This window comes from Carassius gibelio, chromosome A11 (genome assembly GCF_023724105.1).
Source record: "Carassius gibelio isolate Cgi1373 ecotype wild population from Czech Republic chromosome A11, carGib1.2-hapl.c, whole genome shotgun sequence".
NCBI lineage: Eukaryota > Metazoa > Chordata > Actinopteri > Cypriniformes > Cyprinidae > Carassius > Carassius gibelio.
In genome coordinates, this window is record NC_068381.1 from 2400694 (window position 1) to 2424114 (window position 23421).

Genomic DNA, 23421 nt, shown 5'->3' on the forward strand with positions numbered 1-23421 from the left:
TATATATATATTTTTTTTTTTTTTTTTTTTTTTTTTTTTATTTATTTATTTATTTATTTATTTTGGTTATTTTTTAACGTGGATCAAAAATTCTGCCGTATAAGCTACTGAATGCAAGCACAATTTTGGCACAGCGGCCCAAAAAGCAAACAAACAAACAAACAAAAAAGTAAAAAACTGTTAATAAATGAATGTTTTCAGAGTTAATGTTGCAAAAATGAATTTGACGAACTGATTCTCCTCACTGGACGTGCCTTTAGAGAGAAATGCATCTAACCAATTACACAACGAAAGAGTTTTTGTTTTCAATGTCAATTATTTAATTTTAAAATAGCAATTTAAAGCACTATATAAATATATTAATCCATGTCGGCGAAGCACCCAAATGATGTATACTCTTACCTTTATGATTAAATGTTTAAATTAATACTGTGAAATGCATGAAGTGTTTTACGTCTGAGTATTTTAAGAAGAATACAACTGATCAAACATACATAAAACTCAATAAAACTCTGTCTGATACCATCAATGCTAGTCCTTAGGATCTCAAATTCACTTTCACTTCAGTCTCGGCTCTAATTTCCCCCAGCAGTTAAAAACGAGTCATATTAATCATGTACGAGTCAAAATCACACTATAAATAAGGTCGTGTTCCTCTCCTTTCTTCAGCAAATCATGGATTTCTCTTTCCTTAACAATGGCAGGCCACCAGATTCCTTCACGAATCAGCAGAGGTATTTCCATTTCAAAGGTGGACCTCGGCGCGTGTCGTCCTCCGCTGCCATTTTAACTAATTCATAACACTTTCACTCTTGAGGAACGAACAAGGTCTTTGGGCCTCATTATTCAGCGCTTTTATCGCTCTCCTAAAGACATGTTTTAAACATGCTCGCGCTCTTCCTGATTAATCTCAGAGCAAACAGAGCGCTAAAAGCCACTGGGCTCGTCCAATCGGCCGTGATTACGTGTCGACTGTACTTGTGTGAGACGCATGTAATAATAAACCTGAATTTAGGATTCACATCAGGCCCGATGGAGGCTCACCTCTGACTCTCGGGGGCTTATCAGGGACTGCAAGCGCCATATTTTATCTTTAAAAATGCATATTTCATGTGCATATTCTTTTCTTAGGCTTGCTGGAGACTTTGAGCTCTCTGCTGGTGTGATAAATAACCAGAGAAAGACTCAAAACATCATCTGCGTATGTGCAACTCTTAAATCTCATGTGCTCTGAATGCGGAGAAGCTGGGCATGTGAGATGCAAGAGCCAATGATGTCGGACGCACCAAATTTGAATTTCGTGCACATGCATGTGATCTGAGAGCTAAATTTAGAGATATCCTGTTGGAAGAGAGTAGGAAGTGAAATCGAGTTCGTACCTCTGGCCAGGGATGATGGGGAAGGTTTTTTGGGCAGCTCGCTGAAGCCGTTTCCATCCAAAGCAGACGACTTACAGTCTTTCTTCTCTGTGGGAACGCTGGTCTCCATTCTGATGTCTTCTGTGAGAGAGAGACTGAGATGTCATCTAAAATATCCATCTAGATTTATTAATAAGGAAAGTAAAGAAATCAAATAAAGAAAGAAAAATTACGTAAAATTAATATAAAATATTAAAATAAAATTAAATAAATATAAAAAATATATATATAAAGTTTAATTAAATGTAGAAAAAAATACAAATAAAAACCAAAAATAAATAAAATTTACTATAAAAATTTAATAAAATATAAAATAAAAAAATATATGAAATTATTTCTATATATAAAAATACATCAAATAAAATATATAAAATAACAAAATTAAATGAAAATTAAATATTAGATATAAAAAAAATAATAAAATGAAAAAATATTAAACAAATTCTGTACAATTAAAAATAAATAAAAATTTACATCAATAAAAACTATATAAGATATATAAAATACACAAAACATTTAATGAAATTAAATCTAAAATAAGAAAATTAACTACATAAAAAATATATATAAAAATAATAAAATTATATAAATAAATCCTATAAAATAGAAAATAATATAAAATATAACAAATACATGAAACTATAAAAAAATAATAAAATATGGAAATATTTAAAAAATCTAACAAAAGACAATATGAAATATATAACATACATATATAACATAAGCATAAAAAATGTAAAAATAATAACAGATATGTGGTTGCTCTGTGGGTGTTCTGATTGGTTGCTAACTATAAATACTCTTTATAACTCCGCAAGATGACACACATCGAACTCAAACAATCAGTGTTGATTTAAGCTAACCTCTAACACCGAGTACGATCAAAACTAACAGTGCTTTCTGAAAACCTGATTATGAAAGCGGGACTCAGTCTGCTGCATCACGGCGCGTTATTGAAATGGCTCGAGTGAGCAGAAGCAGATTTGTTTAGTCACTCAAGCGTCTCGTTCTCTGGGTTTTTAAGGCAAGGTAAGCCGATTAAAGGAGGAACACACGCGTGAGCCTTCATCTGTTTCCCATTTCCTTCGCCAACAGCGATGCTCCGTGGGCATCGTCTATCACCGACACAAGCTGAATGCAATTCTATACTTCGTGAACGGTTCGTCAGTGCATGCATTGATTGCATGACTTAAAAACTTCTTGGCGCTGACGTCATCATTCGCTCATATTTTGTAAGACTACAAACTTGACAGTTCTCCAAATCAGGGCGTAACGCAGCCGTCAGGATGATGAAAATGCTCCATCAATCCTGTAAGCCTTTTCTCTGACCCTAGATTCACCTTCAGTCATCCAGCACTGATATCATAGAGAATCTGCTCGTGTTGGCAGTCAGTTTTAAAGTCTTACATCACTTCATGACTTTATTTAAAATCAGTGTAATGCGTTGTAAAACACTAGCAGACACTAGTCTGGAATAATTCGAACGATTTCTGAACGATCATGTGACACTGAAAGCTGAAGTTATGATGCAATCAATTACGTTTTACAATGTATTCACATAGAAAACACTTATTTCAAATCGTTATTTTAAGATTTTTTTGCATTTATTGATCAAATAATGCAGCCTTGGTGAGCATAAAGGATTTAATTCAATTATTTATTTATTTTAAATTGCAATTATTCCTAACTTTTGAATGACAGAGAATATATTATAATATATTTATATTAGATGGAAATGTAACAAAAGTTTACTTGGTTAATTTAAATTTTATACTTATGAATAATTTAAGGTTTCAATTAACTTAATATTTCAATATTTCAAATTTGTTTCATTTAAAATCTCATTTCGTGTTTAATAAAAAAACATTTAATTATTAATGATTTAAATAATTATATAAAATAATAATTATCATTCGTACAACTATTTTATATTTTAAATAAAAATGTAAATTGATATTTGAAGAATTAAATTAAATAAATAATTATTTTTGTTTTATATTAATGAATAATTCAATAATTCAATTAAATCTGATTTATTCATTAACCCTAATTTTGATAAACCTGCAATTTAAATTCAATTAAAAACATAAAAATAATGAAAACTTATTTAATGACTGTATTAAACAGTTACAAAATAATTACGCATATTACATAATTATTAAAACAAATAAGGGTAAGTAGTTGTACCCAATTATTATTAAATTGAATAAGTATATTTAATTAAACATAATTATTCATATTTTATATCTTTTTTATAATTCAATTACATTTACTTCTTAAAACTATATATATATATATATATATATATATATATATATATATATATATATATATATATATATATATATATATATATAAACAAATAAAAATTAAAGTTATTTTTGCAACAGCAAATGATCAGTATCAAATCAGTAAGATTTAAATTTAATTCTTCTCTGGGCTGTTCTAATTTAAAACAGCTTTACATTATGAAACAATTTAAAATTAAACACTCAAACCAGTCAAAATAATGTTGTAATATAATCAGACAGAATGAGTATCATGAATTCATGACAATAGCTGAGGGAACTTTACTTCACAAATGCCAAACAAACCATCATTTAACTCAGTCCTAGTGTGCACTCAACAGACAGCACCAGATGTGATCTATCTAGTGTACTCTACAGCTCTCTGCGGTTTGACTGAAATCAGTGGAAGACAAAGGTGAAGATCATTAGTGATCTCGGATCTCGTGATCGCCGCGGGACCCATATGACGGGATAATACAGGTGTCAAAGACCAAACAGACAGATGGTCACGAAAGCTAACGCTAACAACAGGCCTCCAGTCACACGACTCATGTCATCTACAAAACTAAAGCTTACAACCAAATATACTACACTTCAAACCTCTAAAAAAGGACATTGTGATAAAATAGCATCAAATAACTTCAGAAACTTATAGCACATTTGTAACTTTTTTTATGCTTTGTTGCAGCTTAAGAGTATAAATAATATCCAGCCATTTTCATCATGTGGAAAAACACAGCTCTGACATTTATTGTAAATGCAAAAAAATGTTAAATAATTATATATATATATATATATATATATATATATATATATATATATATATATATATATATATATATATATATATATATATATATATACCAATTTTATTGTATTTAACTACTTTAAATAAAGAACTTTAATGAATAAAGTTATCTGAGTATTTATTAAAAATATTAAATGATATAATTACATATATTTAACAATATATTTAACTATATTTAATAATTAATATATAATATTGACTTTTATTTATTTATTGAGAAGAATAATTAAACTAAAGTCACAGTATAATTACTACAAAAAATATATTAATTACCAATATTTAATTATTGATATATATAATATGATTTTTATATATTTAATTTTATTGTGAATAAGAATAAATAATCACAGAATAATAACTACAAATAATATTTATTTTCTAAGATTTAAATTATTATTTTTTTATATGAAATATATTTATTAGTATTAGTATTATATATTGATGCTTGAACATATTTTGATTATAATATTTTTTGAATATAAAATAAATAACTTTATAAATAAAGAAAAACAACAACAAGCAAACAAACAAACAAAAAAAATTATACAGAGAATTTTACAGAATAACAAAATATTTTAACATTTTTAAATGCTAAAAATCTCCTTTGGTATTTTATGAAAACTTAAGTAAACTGGTCAGAAAGACACAGGCTGATAAAAGAGGTACTAAAATATTATATTAATGTACTATGGGAGAAAAATATGATCCAACTACTTCAACTGAATTTGTTTAATTTAAATATTTCAATTTATTTAATATATATATATTTAAAATGTAATAAATAAATATTGCCCAGACATGTTCAACTATATATAGGAAATTTAAATTGTTTCTATACTATACCAAGTAATTTGCTGTTGTTCCATAAATCATATTAAATATTACTAAAAATATTTTAAATATTACATGATTTAACTTACTTAGAATATTATTTATAATTCATATTAAATAAGTATTAATTCATATGAATTATACAATAATATGCATAATTAAATATTTAGAAAACAAAACACTAAATAAATCTTTAAAAAACTTTAACAAATAAATAAATGCATACTAAGATATACGAAGTATCGTCCAGCCCTTTCACTCAGCCCTACACAATCACTAGTTTTCAAAGAAAATAAAACCTTTAAGAAATGCTAATTAGCTATTGTGACAAGTCACGCCATTGAACAATCGTCATTTGCATTTCGAACGAGCTTCTGATGCCCAGCAGGATCTCCGAGAGCAGATAATCCTGATCTCCACTGATGAGCTATCAGTGTCTTTAGATACACAAACATCCATTCAGCGGCCATCAGAGCCACAATACAGGCTTCAGCCGAAGATAATGGACAGCTCAACCCAACACTCGAGACCCCCTCGAGAGCTCACTGTGCTCAGACCTCAACCTCGTGTTTGTTTAAGTGGCAGCAAAGCCTGCGAGTGTTTACATACCCTAAACCTCTCTCAATCCATTATTTGACCACTTCTGCTCTTCTAAAAGAAGTCAAAGCATTGAGTATGTTTCAGATGATGCAATTCTCCAAGATGAAGTTCTCATTCACAGGTGGGCAGCTGTTCACTAAAGCCCCCTAGTGAGGGCACATGTGTCGCAATGTGTGAAAACAGCCCGTAAATCCAGAGGAAACCCAGCTGTTTGCTATCAAACCCATTCCTGTCCTCCAGCCTCACATGTTCTCAGGGTGAAACTGTGCTCAGATTGCGTCTGAATGAACGTAATCATGAGACGATTGCTTACGGCAGTGTTTAAAACGCCAAAGAATGTCCGTGTGTCGATTTTGTGTTCGTAACAGGAAAATCCTGCATCCCTACAATAATTCAACACTGTATTCTTGGGCAAAAATATTTAAAACACACTCCGGGCTATAATAAAGTACATCAAATAGAAATACAGAGTGTGAAAACTGTTGCTAATAGCTGCTATTAAATTACGTAACAATACAACGGTAAAAACCTGATTAAGTTCCTTTATGCTTTTTTTTTTTTTTTACATTAAACTCAACTTGTAGAAATGCTTTAATTTAATATATATCTGTCCCGACTAAGGAGAAGGTTCCGGAGGAGGAGGGACACCAAAGCCGATATATCGGCCGATATTTGTCATTTTTCAAATATCTGTATCGGCCGATACTTTTTTCTGCTTTGCCGAAGTGTTTGAGGTGTTTGACGATGTGCCAGACTTTATTTTGATGTCACTGACAGCAGCAGCGCCTGAGCAAAAAGCACTCAAATTCTCCTTCTTGTTTACTTTTGTCGTTTACAGTTCTGTCTAAATACGGATATAAGTCTATCTGATAGAATGGTTATACAAAAGAATCAATGTATACAAAAAGTATTATAACGATTACTTTTATATTTTTAGAAATAGAAATGCCAAAATTATAATGCTTTCTTGTTTGCCGCCAGCATTTACCAAATACACGTTCATACCATTTAAACAATTCATTGAAAGGCTGATGAACATTTAATTTCACAAACCTTGCAAACTTAGTCTAATCTAGCTGAGAGGTCTGGTGAAGTGTGCATTTTTATCTAACATGATTACGTGTTCTCTGTGTGACTTGAATACTTACATGAACTTTACATTTGTTATTTAAAATTATGCTGCACTTTATGCATTTGACCAAAGTCATGTTCATGTATTTTCACTGTGTGTTGTATGTAAAATGAGGGTTACCCCGGCTTTATTTAAAAATATGATTGGGACATGGGAACAGGACCCTTCTCTGGGCCGGACATGGGAACAGGACCCTTTTCTGGGCCGGACATGGGAACAGGACCCTTCTCTGGGCTGGACATGGGAACAGGAGCCTTTTTTGGGCCGGACATGGGAACAGGAGCCTTTTTTGGGCCGGACATGGGAACAGAACCCTTCTCTGGGCCGGACATGGGAACAGGAGCCTTCTCTGGGCCGGACATGGGAAAAGGAGCCTTTTTTGGGCTGGACATGGGAACAGGACCCTTCTCTGTGCTGGACATGGGAACAGGAGCCTTCTCTGGGCTGGACATGGGAACAGGACCCTTCTTTGGGCTGGACATGGGAACAGGACCCTTCTCTGGGCTGGACATGGGAAAAGGAGCCTTTTTTGGGCTGGACATGGGAACAGGACCCTTCTCTGGGCTGGACATGGGAAAAGGAGCCTTTTTTGGGCTGGACATGGGAACAGGACCCTTCTCTGTGCTGGACATGGGAACAGGACTCTTTTCTGGGCCGGACATGGGAACAGGACCCTTCTCTGGGCTGGACATGGGAACAGGAGCCTTTTTTGGGCCGGACATGTGAACAGGAGCCTTTTTTGGGCCGGACATGGGAACAGAACCCTTCTCTGGGCCGGACATGGGAACAGGAGCCTTCTCTGGGCCGGACATGGGAAAAGGAGCCTTTTTTGGGCTGGACATGGGAACAGGACCCTTCTCTGGGCTGGACATGAGAACAGGACCCTTCTCTGTGCTGGACATGGGAACAGGACTCTTTTCTGGGCCGGACATGGGAACAGGACCCTTTTCTGGGCTGGACATGGGAACAGGAGCCTTTTTTGGGCCGGACATGTGAACAGGAGCCTTTTTTGGGCCGGACATGGGAACAGGACCCTTCTCTGGGCTGGACATGGAAACAGGACCCTTCTCTGGGCTGGACATGGGAACAGGACCCTTCTCTGGGCTGGACATGGGAACAGGACCCTTCTCTGGGCTGGACATGGGAACAGGAGCCTTCTCTGGGGCTGGACATGGGAAAAGGAGCCTTTTTTGGGCTGGACATGGGAACAGGACCCTCCTTTGGGGCTGGACATGGGAACAGGATTCTTCTCTGTGCTGGACATGGGAACAGGACCTTTCTTTGGGCTGGACATGGGAACAGGACCCTTCTCTGGGCTGGACATGGGAACAGGACCCTTCTCTGGGGCTGGACATGGGAACAGGATCCTTCTCTGGGGCTGGACATGGGAACAGGAGCCTTCTCTGGGATAGACATAGGAACAGGAACTTTCTCAGGGGTAAACTCTGGGACTGGAACCCTCTCTAGGCTGGACTGGGATATGGGTGCTCACTCAGGGCTGGAAGGGACCAGTGGGGACAAAGAAGAGAGTGGGAAAATCAGCTTCCAGCTCTGTTTTCCAGTCTTTAAGGTCCTCCTCAAAGTCCAGCAGTCCCAGCTGTAATCAGTTCACTCTCAGCCGCAGTGCAGTGGGCAGAGCTCCACTCCGTGCTCTTTCTGTCCGCAACATTCTCCCTCATGTCAGGCTCTGTTGCCGTTCCTCGCACCTTGACTGACATCATTTGCAGCTTCGGCACCAGCAGTGATACGTTGCTCTGTCGCTCCATGCCATCAGTGGTGGGCTAAGGCATGTGCTGTGTGCAGCGGGGAGATGGTGGGATGGGCACTGGGTCAGGAGTGGAACTGGCAAGATTCTCCTGGGAACAGGTGGGGAACAGAGATCCATTTCTCGCCAGTGTCCACTCCACAAAGGAAACAAAATTCGACCAAAGACTATCTTCGGACGACTGCGCTCTGCACGAGATGTTTAAACTGGCTTCGTAGAATGCACAGAGCACGTCATCTGTTCATGTCATCTATTCATGTGTGTATATTTGTAAAATATTATTAATAATAATAATAATAATAATATTGCAACATTAGTACAAACTTGATTTGCAATCACAGTGCAATGCATGTAAGAGCTTAAGGAAAGATTTTAAGTTTGTTGCATGGCATGAAAGTACTTGAAGCACAAAAACTTTTTATTCATCTTGCACAAGATGAAAAAACATTCATCCCCACATAATTAGTGGAGATGAATCTTTTAAAAAAAACAACACAGTCGAACACATCAAACACGTTCAGTGTGCAACTTCAGTCTGAGAAACTACAAGAGAGAAAATATATATATATATTCCTAGAAGTGAATCCATCAGGACGGGTGGGGTTTGAAGGAGGGAGACGTCCAGAGAAATGAATGTTTCCATGCTGCAGGTGCGGGGAGTTTCAGGAGAGCCGTTTGGCTCCTCACACTGATTTACTCGCTGAACCCCTGCTGAATAATTACAGCACAGCCGTCCCACAAACAAATGACTCTGACAGACCCTGAAAGGTCACAGAGCCAAATCCCAGATCTCTCGCTAGCATTCAACCGCCGCAATCCTTCAAGCGTTGGGCTAAAGTGTGTTTCCTCAGCTTCATGGATCTTACAAGCGAACAAACACCAAAAAAATTAACTCCGCACTTTATCACAGACACGGAAAAATCTCAAACTAGATTCCTAGAAAAAAAAACATCTTTCATCGCTCAGGAGACTTTAAGGAGTTCACATTCATCAGGAACCAACCGTGTCTCAAATGTTCTTCAGGAAACCAACAACAGGTTTCTTAGCAAATCTGACCACTGTTCTAGACATTTAGAAATCTCTGCTAAAACCTGATCCCAACATTTTTTGGGGAAGTACTGCTTTATTAATACAAAAACAAACAAATATAACAGCATTTATAACTACAATTAAATGTATATATAAGATACACAATATTTAATTAATTATTTGTAATTATTAAAAAACATATTTAATTTAAATGTTTATTTTTTACGTATGTATACTATATATTTGATTATACATTTAAAAATAAACATTTTATGTATATATATATATATATATATATATATATATATATATATATATATATATATATATATACATACACACACACACATATATATATATATATATATATATATATATTCTTTAAAAAAAAAATCCACAGTCACTCCTGACCCAACGTTTGAGAAAAATTATTCTGGAGGTTTCAATAGGAAAAAGAGTGGAGTTGAATTTTAAATTAATCACAAGACACATCAGAGCCGCCGGTTCGGTGTCATTTCGACATACTATTGCATTCCTGGCTGATTTACCGAGCTCGAGTCCATCAGGATAATATAGTGAATGGTCTAGTGAATTCCAGGGAATATTACTCATAAGAAAGTGAGTTCAGTCATGGCCAGTGGAGATATCGCCTGAGCTACAAACAAGATGTTAGCAGACAGTAGTGAGTCACGTGAATCCAGACGGGACCGAGGTTTCATATGGAAGGCTGACGGGGCCAAAAGCCTTTAAACTTAACACTTAAAATTTTACGGTAAACAGGGACTATTTGTGCAGTTTTAACGTGACAACACACACAGTAGCCAATGAAATTGCTTTATTTTAGACTATATTTGCATGTGTGACGTGATGATACATTGGTATACATGTATGCAAACAGAAAACATCATATTTGTCATGAAGAATAAAGAATCGGTATGTTGTGTGTCTTTCTCAGGTAAAAAAAAATAACGTTTTAGTTTAAACTTTAACATGAATGCTTTCCCTGCCAGCATTTTTTAACGTTTTCACAAAAGTTGTATGGATATCTAAGCATGCAATGTCTAAAGAAAGAACAGAGTCTTTAATCAAGAAAACCAGTTTTATACTAGCTTCATGCAATCATTTTTTTTTTATCAATGGCTGAACGTGGGTAAGTTTCATGAAAAAAAGGCTGTGAAATTCACGTTTTTGTAAAATATAACATCTGGATCAGATTCAGAATGATGATCAAAACACAGATCAAGCTTGCACAGTCCTAAACCACTTCCTGGATCGCCATTTCATTTGGTAATGTTAGTATGTTAGCATAATAGCGCCTACCATAAACCAGTTATAACACAGAAAGCCGGAAAATTCTGTCAGTGGCGGGGAGAGAGTTAATAAACTCTAGCACAATAGATATCAGTAAAGTAATTACAAGAAAGGTTTAGAATGCGGGTAGATCTTGAGACAAACTTAGTGTCAAATTTCATGCATTCCATTTAAAAACTTTTGACCCTGTTGGCCTTCCATAGTATTAGAGTTAATGCTGTTTCAGTAGTTTTGCGTGATAGTGGAGCCCCGTGGTCCCCGCTGCTAAGTGCAATATCCTGTGGACAATCTCCATCGGTGCGTCCAATGCCGAACAGATGTTGCGATTGCAGCCCCCGCTGAAGTTCAGGGCAGGAGGATTCCTCCCGTCTCCCCAAAACAGCCGTCAAAGCCATTACATCTCACATGTGTCACCGCCACACAACCCACGGCTCCAGACGCCTGCGGCGGGATGAGCCTCAGTGACGGACATCACAGGGGTTTTTAACAGCACGCTTTGATCCACCGGCCAAATGGTGTTTTTAAGAGACACTTGTGCTTTGACACCAGGACTGTAATATAAACTTCCTCTCTGTTGTTATTGAGCAGCGAGGGGTTTCAACCACTTACACGGGTGGTTATGTCAGCTTTTAGCGTTGAGACAGTGGTGGCTTTTTGTAAAGAAAGCTGACAGGAGTTTAAACACAACCTGAAAACCCCATTTAAATATTAATAATGAATCTAATAATATATTCTAAAATTAAATTGCAATATATTAACAATTCACAAAGAGATTCTAGCTGTTTTTAAGCACATATTATGAAAAATATGATCAAAAATACATTTTGAAAATAGTTATAAATAATATATTCTAAAATTCAATAATTTTATAAAATTATTTCAATTATCAATTTATTTATTATTGATCAAATTATTATTTTTATTATATATTATAAATCATATACGAATTGTTATTATTATAAAATATATATATATATATATATATATATATATATATATATATATATATATATATATATATATATATATAAAACATATGTATTTATGTACATGTATACAATGCATATGTACATATAACCATTCATGTGCATATATTATAAAATAATGTAAAAATAATATTGATAAAATATATATAAAGAATATATAAACATTAATTATATATTTAGATATATTATATAATTACAATTAAAAAATGTATATTTAATAAATATATATTTTGCACATATATTATCAAATAAATTATGTAAAAATGTAAAATTATGTAATATATTATAAAATTAAATTTGAATATTAATAAAGTATATATTAAATTAGAAATTATACAATTAAAATTATAATTGTATATGTTTTTATAAACTGACACAATTTGTGAATATATATAAAAAATATATATATACTGTATATACAGTATTTCCTCAAAACAATTACTGGAAAATGAACTGAAAGGAGAGCAAATGCTGAAGATCACAAAACAATAAAATAAAAAAATCTCACGAATGTCTCAAACTGTGCTAAGATTTTCCAGAAGCAAAGTCTGCAATGAAAAGATTTCAGCAACAACTCAAACATTTCTCATCAAATGGTCTTGTATGCGAACTACTGACCTATTTGGGTCCATTTTTAGAGAAACGTCTGACAGAAAGTTGATATTTAAATACAATTTCTAAAAAGTCTCTATGTGGATAAAATGTTCATATGGATACAGACGTGATTCAGAAGAGGAACCAGCAAACTCAAGCAGGTCTTGCAAAGGCCTAAAGATGAGCAAATGTGCCCCGATGAAAGACAAATGAACCACAGAGTACTGTCTGTTTTACAATAACTGAGTCTCAATAATGTAAACATCTGCACAGCGTGTCCGGACCGGCGCTAGGCCACGAGCCAAACCCTTGAGTAACGCCGGGGATTTTCTGCTATCAGGCATCAGCGATGATGATCTGTGCACATAAACCCACGGCTCTCTGCTGTCAGAAGTTCTTTAGGTATCAAAGGAGTATCATCCGGTTACCGCATCCCTTCAGGAATTCATTAAATCCCGAATCAAAGCCAGTCGAGAGCTTGATGGAGGCACGAATACAGGATCCTCGGAGCCGAGTCGCTGAACTAGCAAACTCAAATATAGTTCTTCAGTACAGCGGGAGGTTTTCACGGTACTTTAGTCTGAAGAACAAACGCTGAACATCTAGCATTTACTAATTTAGGCTACACTTTTATATCCCTCCACAATAATTATGGCAATTACTAACAACAACACCAACAAAAAAGTAGCACAATAAATACTTTATATACATACGTAATTTACAAATAAAATATTTTTTTTGAACACACACATAATGCAACTTAGTATTAATTTAGTAACTTATTATTTATTTATTTATATGCATACACACTTTTTGGGGGTTTAAATGAAATAATTTTGTAAAAAATAATATATATTTATACATTTATAATAAAAATAAATATACATTTATTATTAATTATTAAACTATTTTTTTTTATAAATTTTTATTAATTTATTTTTGACACCAAAAGATGTGTGTCCAATCAAACGTAATATTTAATCTGAAACATGGAATAAAGTCAATTCAGACCCATGTTGATGACGGACAGGTTTCGTGACAGCCTCATCCTGAAAAACTACGAATAAAACCACAAAAGGTCAAAGAAAATACGACGCAGATGGCATTAAATACAGGTTATGGGTTTAATACAAATAATGATGTTGCTTGAGAGTTTTGCAGCTAATTAGGAGACAGCAGTGATCAGATCATGAAAACACATCGATGCCAGTGATTGGTTATGCTGAGCGGCACCTTGCGATCTGATTGGTTGAAACTGGGATATATGTGCATGGATTGCAACTGAAGGAATGGACAAAATCACAAGTGAACTAGTTTTAGTTTGCACTAATGGTGCAATGCATTCAACGAGAGGCAATTATGCAGATTAAAACAAGAAGAAAGATTTCATATCATCAGCAAATAACGTTTAGTTGACGGTCAAGCAGGTTCAGCAATAGGAAGATAATAAAACTCCAGCAGTATCTTTTGTCCGGTATAAAACAGCTCATGTTTTCAGGGGCCAGCGGCTCTATTCACGCTCCACAATAGAAGGACTTCACAGGAGCTCGACTTCCCCGGGATTTCTTGACCTAATGAAAGTCTTCTGACCTTATATACTCCTGTGAGAAAGACTATTGTGCTCTGGAGTCTTAGCAAGACAAACAAAAGAGTTAAAGAGTCTTAAAACAATCCTGCTAACAGCACTTCAGAAGAGGACTTTAACGCTCATCAAACTCCAATCACTTTGAATCGGCTGTCCTTCATGAGCTCCACAAACAAACACTTTAAAGATGGAATATAAAGCATGAAACATTTTAGCACAAAGATGCCGTTTCTAATGCTGCGTTACTTTAAATCATTGTGGTGGGTTGTCTTGAAATTGCTCTATGAACAGCCTAGCTGGATCTATAAGCACAGCTCGTTTTAGTTGCATGGAATAAAACAAGTTTTAAGTGCGTTTTATTTGGCCGAGTCGCGGTGTTAATTGGTGGTGATGTGTGGAGTCTCTCTCTCGCTCTTGTCTTAACTTCTCAATCGTCTCGGCGGGAGTTTTACTCCGTTTCCATTCAGGCCTCCGGTTTTTCATCTCCTCTGCTTTCGCATTCGCTTCATTAAATTCTTCTGCAGTGAGAAAGGGCTTGACGGAGACTGAGAGAGCGGGATGTGTGAAAAAGGCTCCGAGGGAGATGAAAGAGGCCCCTGCGGCCCCGGGGCCCCGGTGACCATCAGCTCGGCCGGACCTGAATAATCCTGAATGGGCCTGTCGTTCTTTCACATCCTTTATTCTGACTGCTAGAACTCTTCATTGCACACAATGGCAAATGCACTAACACTGTTTTCTCATGCTAATGCATGTGAACTCACTCCCACCAAATGCTTTTTGCTATTTCTTCCAGGATTTAAGTGGGCCAATTATAGCTTTTTGATTTTTTTGGAGCCTGTTATGGCTCTTCGTTTTTTCTATATCTCAGTGAATTTTTTTTTTTTAACGGCTGAGAGAGAGAGAGATCACAGAAATCGATTGTATTTCAGGAGGAAAAGCACACAGTAAACAGAGAAAGACAAAGAAAGTCTGAAGAGCAAACACCAGGTCTCTGAACTTCTGTTTGCATCCATTAGCCTCTATTACACTGTTTACTTAACGTAGTGTCAATAATACAATAAAAAGAGCATTTCTACAACAGAATTTTTTATTTTTTTAAGTCTATGTTGCTTGAAAACCAAATAAATACAATTTTGGTGCAATGCACATATTTCCCCCCTCAAATGTAAACTTTAAAACTTTAGAAGGAAGTTATTTTGCACATGCACTGGATTCTGAAATATGAAATGCACGGGTTTTAACGCATGCAGACTCTTTCTAACACGCCTGGATGAGTAGATGTGTTTAGGACTGGTGCCTGGCACCTTCTGATCACATCTTCCCCCATGTGGATCAAATTGCAGCAGAATGTTTGGGATTCCAGTGCCAGGAGTCAAACAAGAGTCGAAAAGCAACTCTATTGGATCATATTTGTAATGCAACTTCACCCCCGAAGTTTTGTGTACCAGAAAAAAATATATAAAAATATTATAATGACCCGAACTGATTTTCTTAACAATGACGAAAAAAATTATAATAGTTTCAAGATTTCGTCAAACATGCACGTGCATTTATAATGTGTTCCTATGGATCACTCACCAGCTCTGAAAAGTGACTCAAAGCTCCAAACTCGCGCGATCAAACTCTTTCTTCACTGCAAACTTTGTGGCTCCGGAAAACAGAAGCGCGTCCCGCGAACATCCATCAAACCCCGAGCGAGATCTGCGCGACAGACGGCGGCTCCGAGGCGGAAAGTTTCTTCTAGGAGCTGCTTCTAACTTTTACGGTCCATCACTGAGAGAGAACGAAAGAAGTTTTCATCTGCGCGCCGCGCGCACGGAACCGGATCGGAGAAGTTTGGGAAACAAAAACAACAGAAGAGTTTGTGAGCGCGACTGTGTGCTGTGAGACCCCCGGTGATCTGTTTTCAATGCTCTCTCTCTCTCTCTCTCTCTCTCTCTCTCTCTCTCTCTCTGATGGGTCGGGCTTCACACTGAATGCTCGCGCTGACAAAAGTTACAAGATTTCCTACAGGTCATCTTAAAAAAAAGAAAATGCATGAAAAGTTTTACTATAAACTTTATAAACACGTTTTTAATTTTTTTAAAGTTGTGTTTAATTTCATTATAATTTATTTTTATTAAACTATTATTATTTATGTTCCTATTTTGTATAATAGCGCTGAAAAGCAGGAGAACAGACCATCGGTATCGACGCATTTCGTCCCAGATCTCACTCGCTTAAATCAGCCTCATTCATCACTTTTAGCTGAGTGTGGGTCTGTATTTCGAATAGGAAATGGAAATGGGGTCAAAACGAATTCGTGTGAAGTTTAAATACGCTTAATTAAGACGTGAGCTGTTCTAAAACAGATTATGATTAAATCACCATTATTTAATACTCTAACATGCATAGGCTATTCACATGCTGATGCACATTTCAAGATGTGCATGTTTTCATGCAAAAATAAAACCAGATTTTTATTTTTATTATCTATAGCTAAAAATAAAAGTGTCTTTTAATTGATGCTTAAAATATTTTTGATGCTTAACAAAAAGAAGGAAAAAAATAGCTTAACCTCAGCAGCATGATTATAAATATAAGCACATTTTGAAAGCAAAGTGCTGAATATTGAATGCCGGTGTTTAGATGGCAGTATTTTAAAGATTCATTTTTAAAATATGCACAGATCTGCTGAAATGCCATGTTTTGGTGCTAACGGAGGCCTTTAGGTCAGAAATCACTTTCAGAAAAAAAGCTAGAAATCTGTCTCAGGAGTGGTTTGCTTTCAGAAAGTACTGATATGTGCACTTTATACTCAATGTATATAGCTTCAGGTATTATTTAGGGGTAAATAAAGTACTTTACAGCAGAACTTCCTTAAAGTGAAAGATTTTTCCCTGTTTGAAACACTAGTGAAACACTAGACATAATGCATTTCAGAAAATCCTGTTAGAATTATTTATGCACTATAAGAGAGACTGGGGCTAGTCGTCACATAAGAAAATGTCCAATCACAAATGAATAAATCAAATTATTATTTTCTATAGTTTATTGTTTCAAACGCCTAATTCAAATCTGCCTTAGATTAGAATCATGTTTATATATATATATATATATATATATATATATATATATATATATATATATATATATATATATATATATATATATAATTCAATGCATTAAACTGAAATTCCAATGCAATCATATTTAAGTTATATAGATCTGAACTGAAATGTTGAACTGTGTTCTCTTTTTAGATGAACACAAGCTTGAAATATAATTATTTCACAAGCTAAAACTATACTTATAAATAACTGGCAGTTCATTTCAGCTAAAAAGCATGTCAAATATTATTTAATGGCAGATTTCAAACGTGAGGTGGAAACGTTCAATAGGCTTTTGTAGTCAAGGCTTTAATGTGTGTTTTTATACAGACATTCTATTTTAAATGAAAAAATATATATTTAATGGAGTAAAAATAGTGTGACAACTAGCCCCGGTCTCCTCTATAGCTCTTTTTTCTTCCGTGAGCATGACATAATTTGTTCATAATTTGAGTCAACAGTTTCCTTCCCAATAAAGAGCCTAATAGCCTCAAAACAAGGACCAATTGTTTTTCTAATGACGTATTTTATGAGTTTTGAATCAACTTGATATTGCTCACCTTGTGATTTCATACTGAACTTTGTCTTCTCATCTTCTCAAAATACACCTGACACCACAGAAAATCCCTCAACATCCTTTGAGAGAAGCTTCTAATGAGCGTGACGTCAGAATCAGATTCCAGAGGAACGTCAGCTGCACGCGCTGAACTCTTCTGACTGACGTGCAGAGGGTCAGAGTAATGTTACAGCGCCACCTAGTGTTTACAAGGACCTGGTGCTTTATTGTAGCAAGAGAGATGCAGAAAAATGTAATAATAAATAATAACAATAATAATAAAAACGAAAAATTATATTATTTTATAAAATAAATAATACATTTTAATTAATATAGTAATATTTAAACCTATTAAAAAATGTTTAAATTAAATGTTAATTTTTTTATTATTTATTTCCAGTTAGCAGCTTTAGTGCTTCAACTTAAACTGATTTCAGTAATTTATTAGCTTTATTTCAAAGAGAGAGAGAAAAAGCTTTTTAATAGATTTAGTTTTAGTTTAGTTAAATGTATTTTTTTTATCATTTATAATAACCCTGTTAACTAAGAGCAATATTTCAATAGCATTTAAATAGCATTTATCTAGTTAATATTAATTTCAACATTTATAAATGCATTTTTAAAATCAAAAGTAGTATCTGTTAACATAACTTGTTATTATTATTTTATTAACATAAATTAACAAAGATCAATAAAGTACAAAAAAAAACTAACACTTAAATAAATTATATATTTTTGCAATATTTTTTTAAAAAGTATTTTACCTTAAAAAACTATAAAAAAAAACAGTAATATTGTCAAATATTATTACAACAAATCATCATATTTTCATGATTTCTGGAGGATCACGTGATACTGAAGAATGGAGTAATGATGCTGAAAATGACAGCAATAAAATGCATTTTACACTATATTAACACAGAAAATAGTTATTTTAAACTCGAATAATATTTCACAGTTTTTGCTGTATTTTTAATCCAATAAATGCAGTCAAAAATCTTAATTATTGCAAACTTTTGACAAATAATTAAACAAATTGCACACATGTGTATATTATGGGTTATCTGTAAAACACGTGCCTGATGTCTTTCTCTGTATATAAACCTAAAATGTTCCATCTTTTCCGGAGTATATCACAGTAACTTTATCTTGGGCCCACATGCTGGATGACATTTGACCTTTAATATCCGCAGTTCTCCCGAGTGGCTTCCCGTTCCAGCGGTGTATTAAATCAGATATGCTGCGCTCATAATGAACGCCTCATCCCAGCGCTGACCCTGTGACCTCTGGGCTTCATATCTAATTGATTTAGATTCGGCCGTAGTGATTGGGCTGTAATGGAGGATGACGTGTGGGTTGGTTCGGGTGGGTTCACACTGACCTCACAGCGCAGGCATGAGATGAAACGCGTCGGGATGGATGTGCAGATCACTGCTTTAATCCATGCAAAAGCACTTCATTAGTGTGGAAGCGTTGAGATGACATCTTGATTTCCAGGAACACAGCGTGGGATAGGAACAGAAAACTAAATAAATAACTAAATAAAATACTCTACAATGAAGCATCAGTGTTAGTTAACTGTTAGCTAACATGCAGTGTTATTTTAGCATTATTTATTAATATTTTGAATTAGCTTTTATTTATTTTTATTTAACTCACATTTTTTGGGAGTTTAATGTTATGTTTTTATTTATTTATTATTTTTTTGGTAAGTTTTGTCATTTTGTTCTTGATAAATATTTAGGTTTCTTTTTTTTAGTTTTTATTTGTTTACAGTTACTTCAACATCAACTTATTTATGTTATCTGCAAAGGGAACATTTATAATTTGTATTTATTAATATTTATAATATGTATTATTTAATCTTTCTTTTATTTTTTTTATTTTTTATTATAAATGTTTTGATAGATGTGGGTTTAGTTTAGTTAAATAAATAAATAAATAAATACATAAATAAATAAATATTTATAAATATACAATAATTATGTCCACAGGAACAAACAATATTTCTCTAGCATTTATTATTATAGTTATTGTTAATTTCAGCATTTATGCTAGCATTAGTTAACATTAATACAAGTGAACAACTGCACTTTTACTTTAATTCATTTTTTATTTTATAAATAAATTATTATAACTAGTATCTATATTTTTATTATTAGCACACAAAGATCAATTTAGTAAAAATAAATTGGTAGTAGTTTTGTTATGTGTTTTTTATGCCCTTTTTCTTAGTGTTTTGTCCTTTTTAAATATTATATTAGGTCTCATTTATATTTATTTTATTTTAATTTTTTTTTATTAATTTCCAGTTTGCAGTTTTAGTGCTTCAACTTAAACTTATTTCAGTTATTGCAAGAGGACACATTTATAATTTTTATTTAGTTTAAATTCTTCATGTAGTATTTTTATTTTATTTTAATTCAGCTTCATTTAAATTTACTTTTTTTTTTAATACTTTAAGTTTTGTTAAATGTGGCTTCATAATTTGGATATGGATATTTTATTTGCAAACACCATACTTTTTTCGCTTATTTCAGTTAAATCTCATAATACTAGTGAGCCAAGCCAGTAGTAGTGCTGACAGTGTCGTGTAAACATGACTGAAGAGAAAAGAGGAACCGATGAACCGATTCAATTGAACGAGTCATTTACGCTGGAACCGATCCGATTGATTCAAACGCGTGACTTCGATCATTCAGTTGAAGCGATTCACAGATCAAATGAGTCACTCATTTTCGACTTTCGCTCCCTCCCAGACATACTGTTCTCTGTCCATGATGACAATGGCATTTCCTTTGTCAGCAGATTTTATAAAGCACATATTGATGGGGAAACGGAGCTTTTCGAAACCGCGAATCTGTTACATCCATTGCATCATGGAAATAATTATAAAAATAAAAATGATATACAGGATTTTTTGCAAAGGGCTCCAATGGGATTGGGAATTAGATCGGAGCATGTTAGCAAAAATAAAAATAAAATAATAATTGAACAAAATAAAATTAAAATATCATACTGAAATTTTAACTACAATGAAAATGAAAACAGAAAATCTAATTAAATTTTTTTTAAAATAAAAATAGTAAGAAATACTGTAATAGTGGGCTATATTAATGATTCAATCCATTTTTCCTTTCTCTTTGGAGTGTAAGAAGCTCTCAGTGCATAAAGAAATTATGCACATTTTGTTGTTGTTGTTGAAGAAATTATAAAGCCTGTGTCATCTATAGCAAAAAAGGTGTCCAAAAATGAAAGATTAAGTGAATATGAATTAAATGTTTGGTCAGTAGCCTAAACAAGGATTTGATCATCCTGTAAGAGTAACAGCAGCAATCACATGGCATTTGTAATAACATGTACATAAATTGTTTATTTTGTATTTGCCTACATTAAGTATTTTAACAGTGTTATTATTAACCAATCATAATTGCCTCATTATTTTTTTATATAATGCATTTTAAGTCATTTTAAAGGCTATTGATGGCTTAGGTCTGTTTTTATAGCAATAACAACAACAACAAAATATTACAGTGTGTTAATACTTTGTAAATTATTATTTGAAGTAACAAAACCATGGTTAATTTGCAGTTATGGCTACAAGAAAGATGATTGGTAATTTTCGTAAGGTACCTGAGAAAAAAAAATCTTTCACAGGAATGTGCCTGAAAGTGATAAACAGGCCTTGTTCTTACCTAAATGATTTATACTTTATTTTAATATATATTAAAAATGTATAAGGTGTGCATTGTAGCTGACACCTACATGAACAATTACAGTTGTTTTTATGACTATAAGTCGTTCTCATCAAATGCTACTGACGTTAGAAAAGTGTATACCAATATCGCATGTAACTTTAGAGACGGTCCCTAAATTGAAACTCGTCCAACGTCCAATGTTTTTTTTTTTACTTTTAGTTTTCTTTTCTCTTCGCTGGATTGCTGATGTACTCTACCCGGGCATAGATGTTCATCCATCAATCATGAACATTCAACCGCAAACATGAGGTGCTAGCGCGGATGGGAGAATGGAGGACGTTTTTTTTTTTTTTTTTTTTTTTGAGCAACTGGGATGGTAGGGAGCGATGGTACTGGACACCTTTAATATTGCAGACACTAGTCCATATCGAGATTTGATTAAATGCTACTTTTGATTTATTCATAAAAAAATGGCCGAATTCCGTGAAGTTCGATCAGCAAGTTCCATTTCCGCGATTCAATCCCTGTTGCTTTTCAAACACAAACTGGGTGAATTTATGAATGAAAGTGTGAAAGTTCTGACACAAAACGAAGTTGTTACGTATCCTTACGATTTTTAAAAGTGGTTTACTATGTTTGACAGGTGCAATATTTGAAAATCGAAAATTATTAACTTTTATTTTTTAAATTACATTTATATCCGAATATATGTCAGAGTTCAGAGCGGGTTCGCGAATCATTTGCGTCAGTTCGGGAGTTCAAAGCGGGGTTCGCGAATCATTTGAGTCAGTTTGGGGATCGCGAATCATTTGAATCAGTTTGGGAGTTCATAGCGGGATCGCGAATCATTTGAGTCAGTTCGGGAGTTCGGAGCGGGATTGCGAATCATTTGAGTCAGTTTGGGGATCGCGAATCATTTGAATCAGTTTGGGAGTTCGTAGCGGGATCGCGAATCATTTGAGTCAGTTTGGGAGTTCGGTGCGGGATCGCGAATCATTTGAGTCAGTTTGGGGATCGCAAATCATTTGAATCAGTTCGGGAGTTTGTAGCGGGTTCGCGAATCATTTGAGTCAGTTCGGGAGTTCAAACCGGGTACGCGAATCATTTGAATCAGTTCGGGAGTTCGTAGCGGGATCACGAATCAGGAAAGATTCGCGCTAGTAAATTTTCAAATTGCCCATAACCTTTAATTCGTTGTTGCCAACTGGGGATCCGCCCCTGCATACGACAAACCATTTGCGTGAAATACAACGAAATTTTCATTTATGAAAAAGCAACTATTTTGTATATTAAAACTTCCTCAACATCACTCTGAAAAACATGTCAATGAATCTGCAGATGGTTAAAACTTGTAAAGATGTTCCTAAAATCATAGTTTTGATTTGATTTCGTTGCCACATGTATTTTATACATTTTCATCTCTTGAGTTTTACATTAGAAATACATTAGAATTAAAAAGTACTGTGATCATATACCAGAAACACTCATGAGAACTTAAACCCTGAAACCACGACTGAAGCTGAACGCAGCAGAATCAGTCACATTGTTCTCAGTAAAGAAGTAGTTTCCAGGTCGTTTCTTGTCTGTGGAGATCTTGTGATGTTTATTTCGGTGTTTGTCCTCCTGTATTTGTCGTCTCAGACAGCTCTGAGGCTCCCAGCGCTGCTGTGAAAGCGGCTGAAGAAGACATTAAGGACACGGTGTGTGACGTCTGGGACAGAAGTAAAGTCC

The 23421-nt window shown here is 34.2% G+C and overlaps 1 protein-coding gene across 2 annotated transcripts in view; it reads right to left on the reverse strand.

The window, feature by feature from the left end:
* Positions 1-16254, reverse strand: part of LOC128021966 (zinc finger protein GLI2-like) — a 77911-nt gene extending 61657 nt beyond the window's left edge. The window contains exons 1-2 of one of the 2 annotated variants that reach the window (XM_052609076.1): positions 15926-16254; positions 1380-1499 (exon numbers count right to left, since the gene is read on the reverse strand). In XM_052609076.1, the coding sequence (XP_052465036.1) occupies positions 1380-1488 (109 nt within the window). In that variant the 5' untranslated portion in view covers positions 1489-1499; positions 15926-16254. The remainder of the gene's footprint in view (positions 1-1379; positions 1500-15925) is intronic. The other variant, XM_052609077.1, reaches the window with a different exon arrangement.
* Between the last annotated feature and the right edge of the window lie 7167 nt (positions 16255-23421).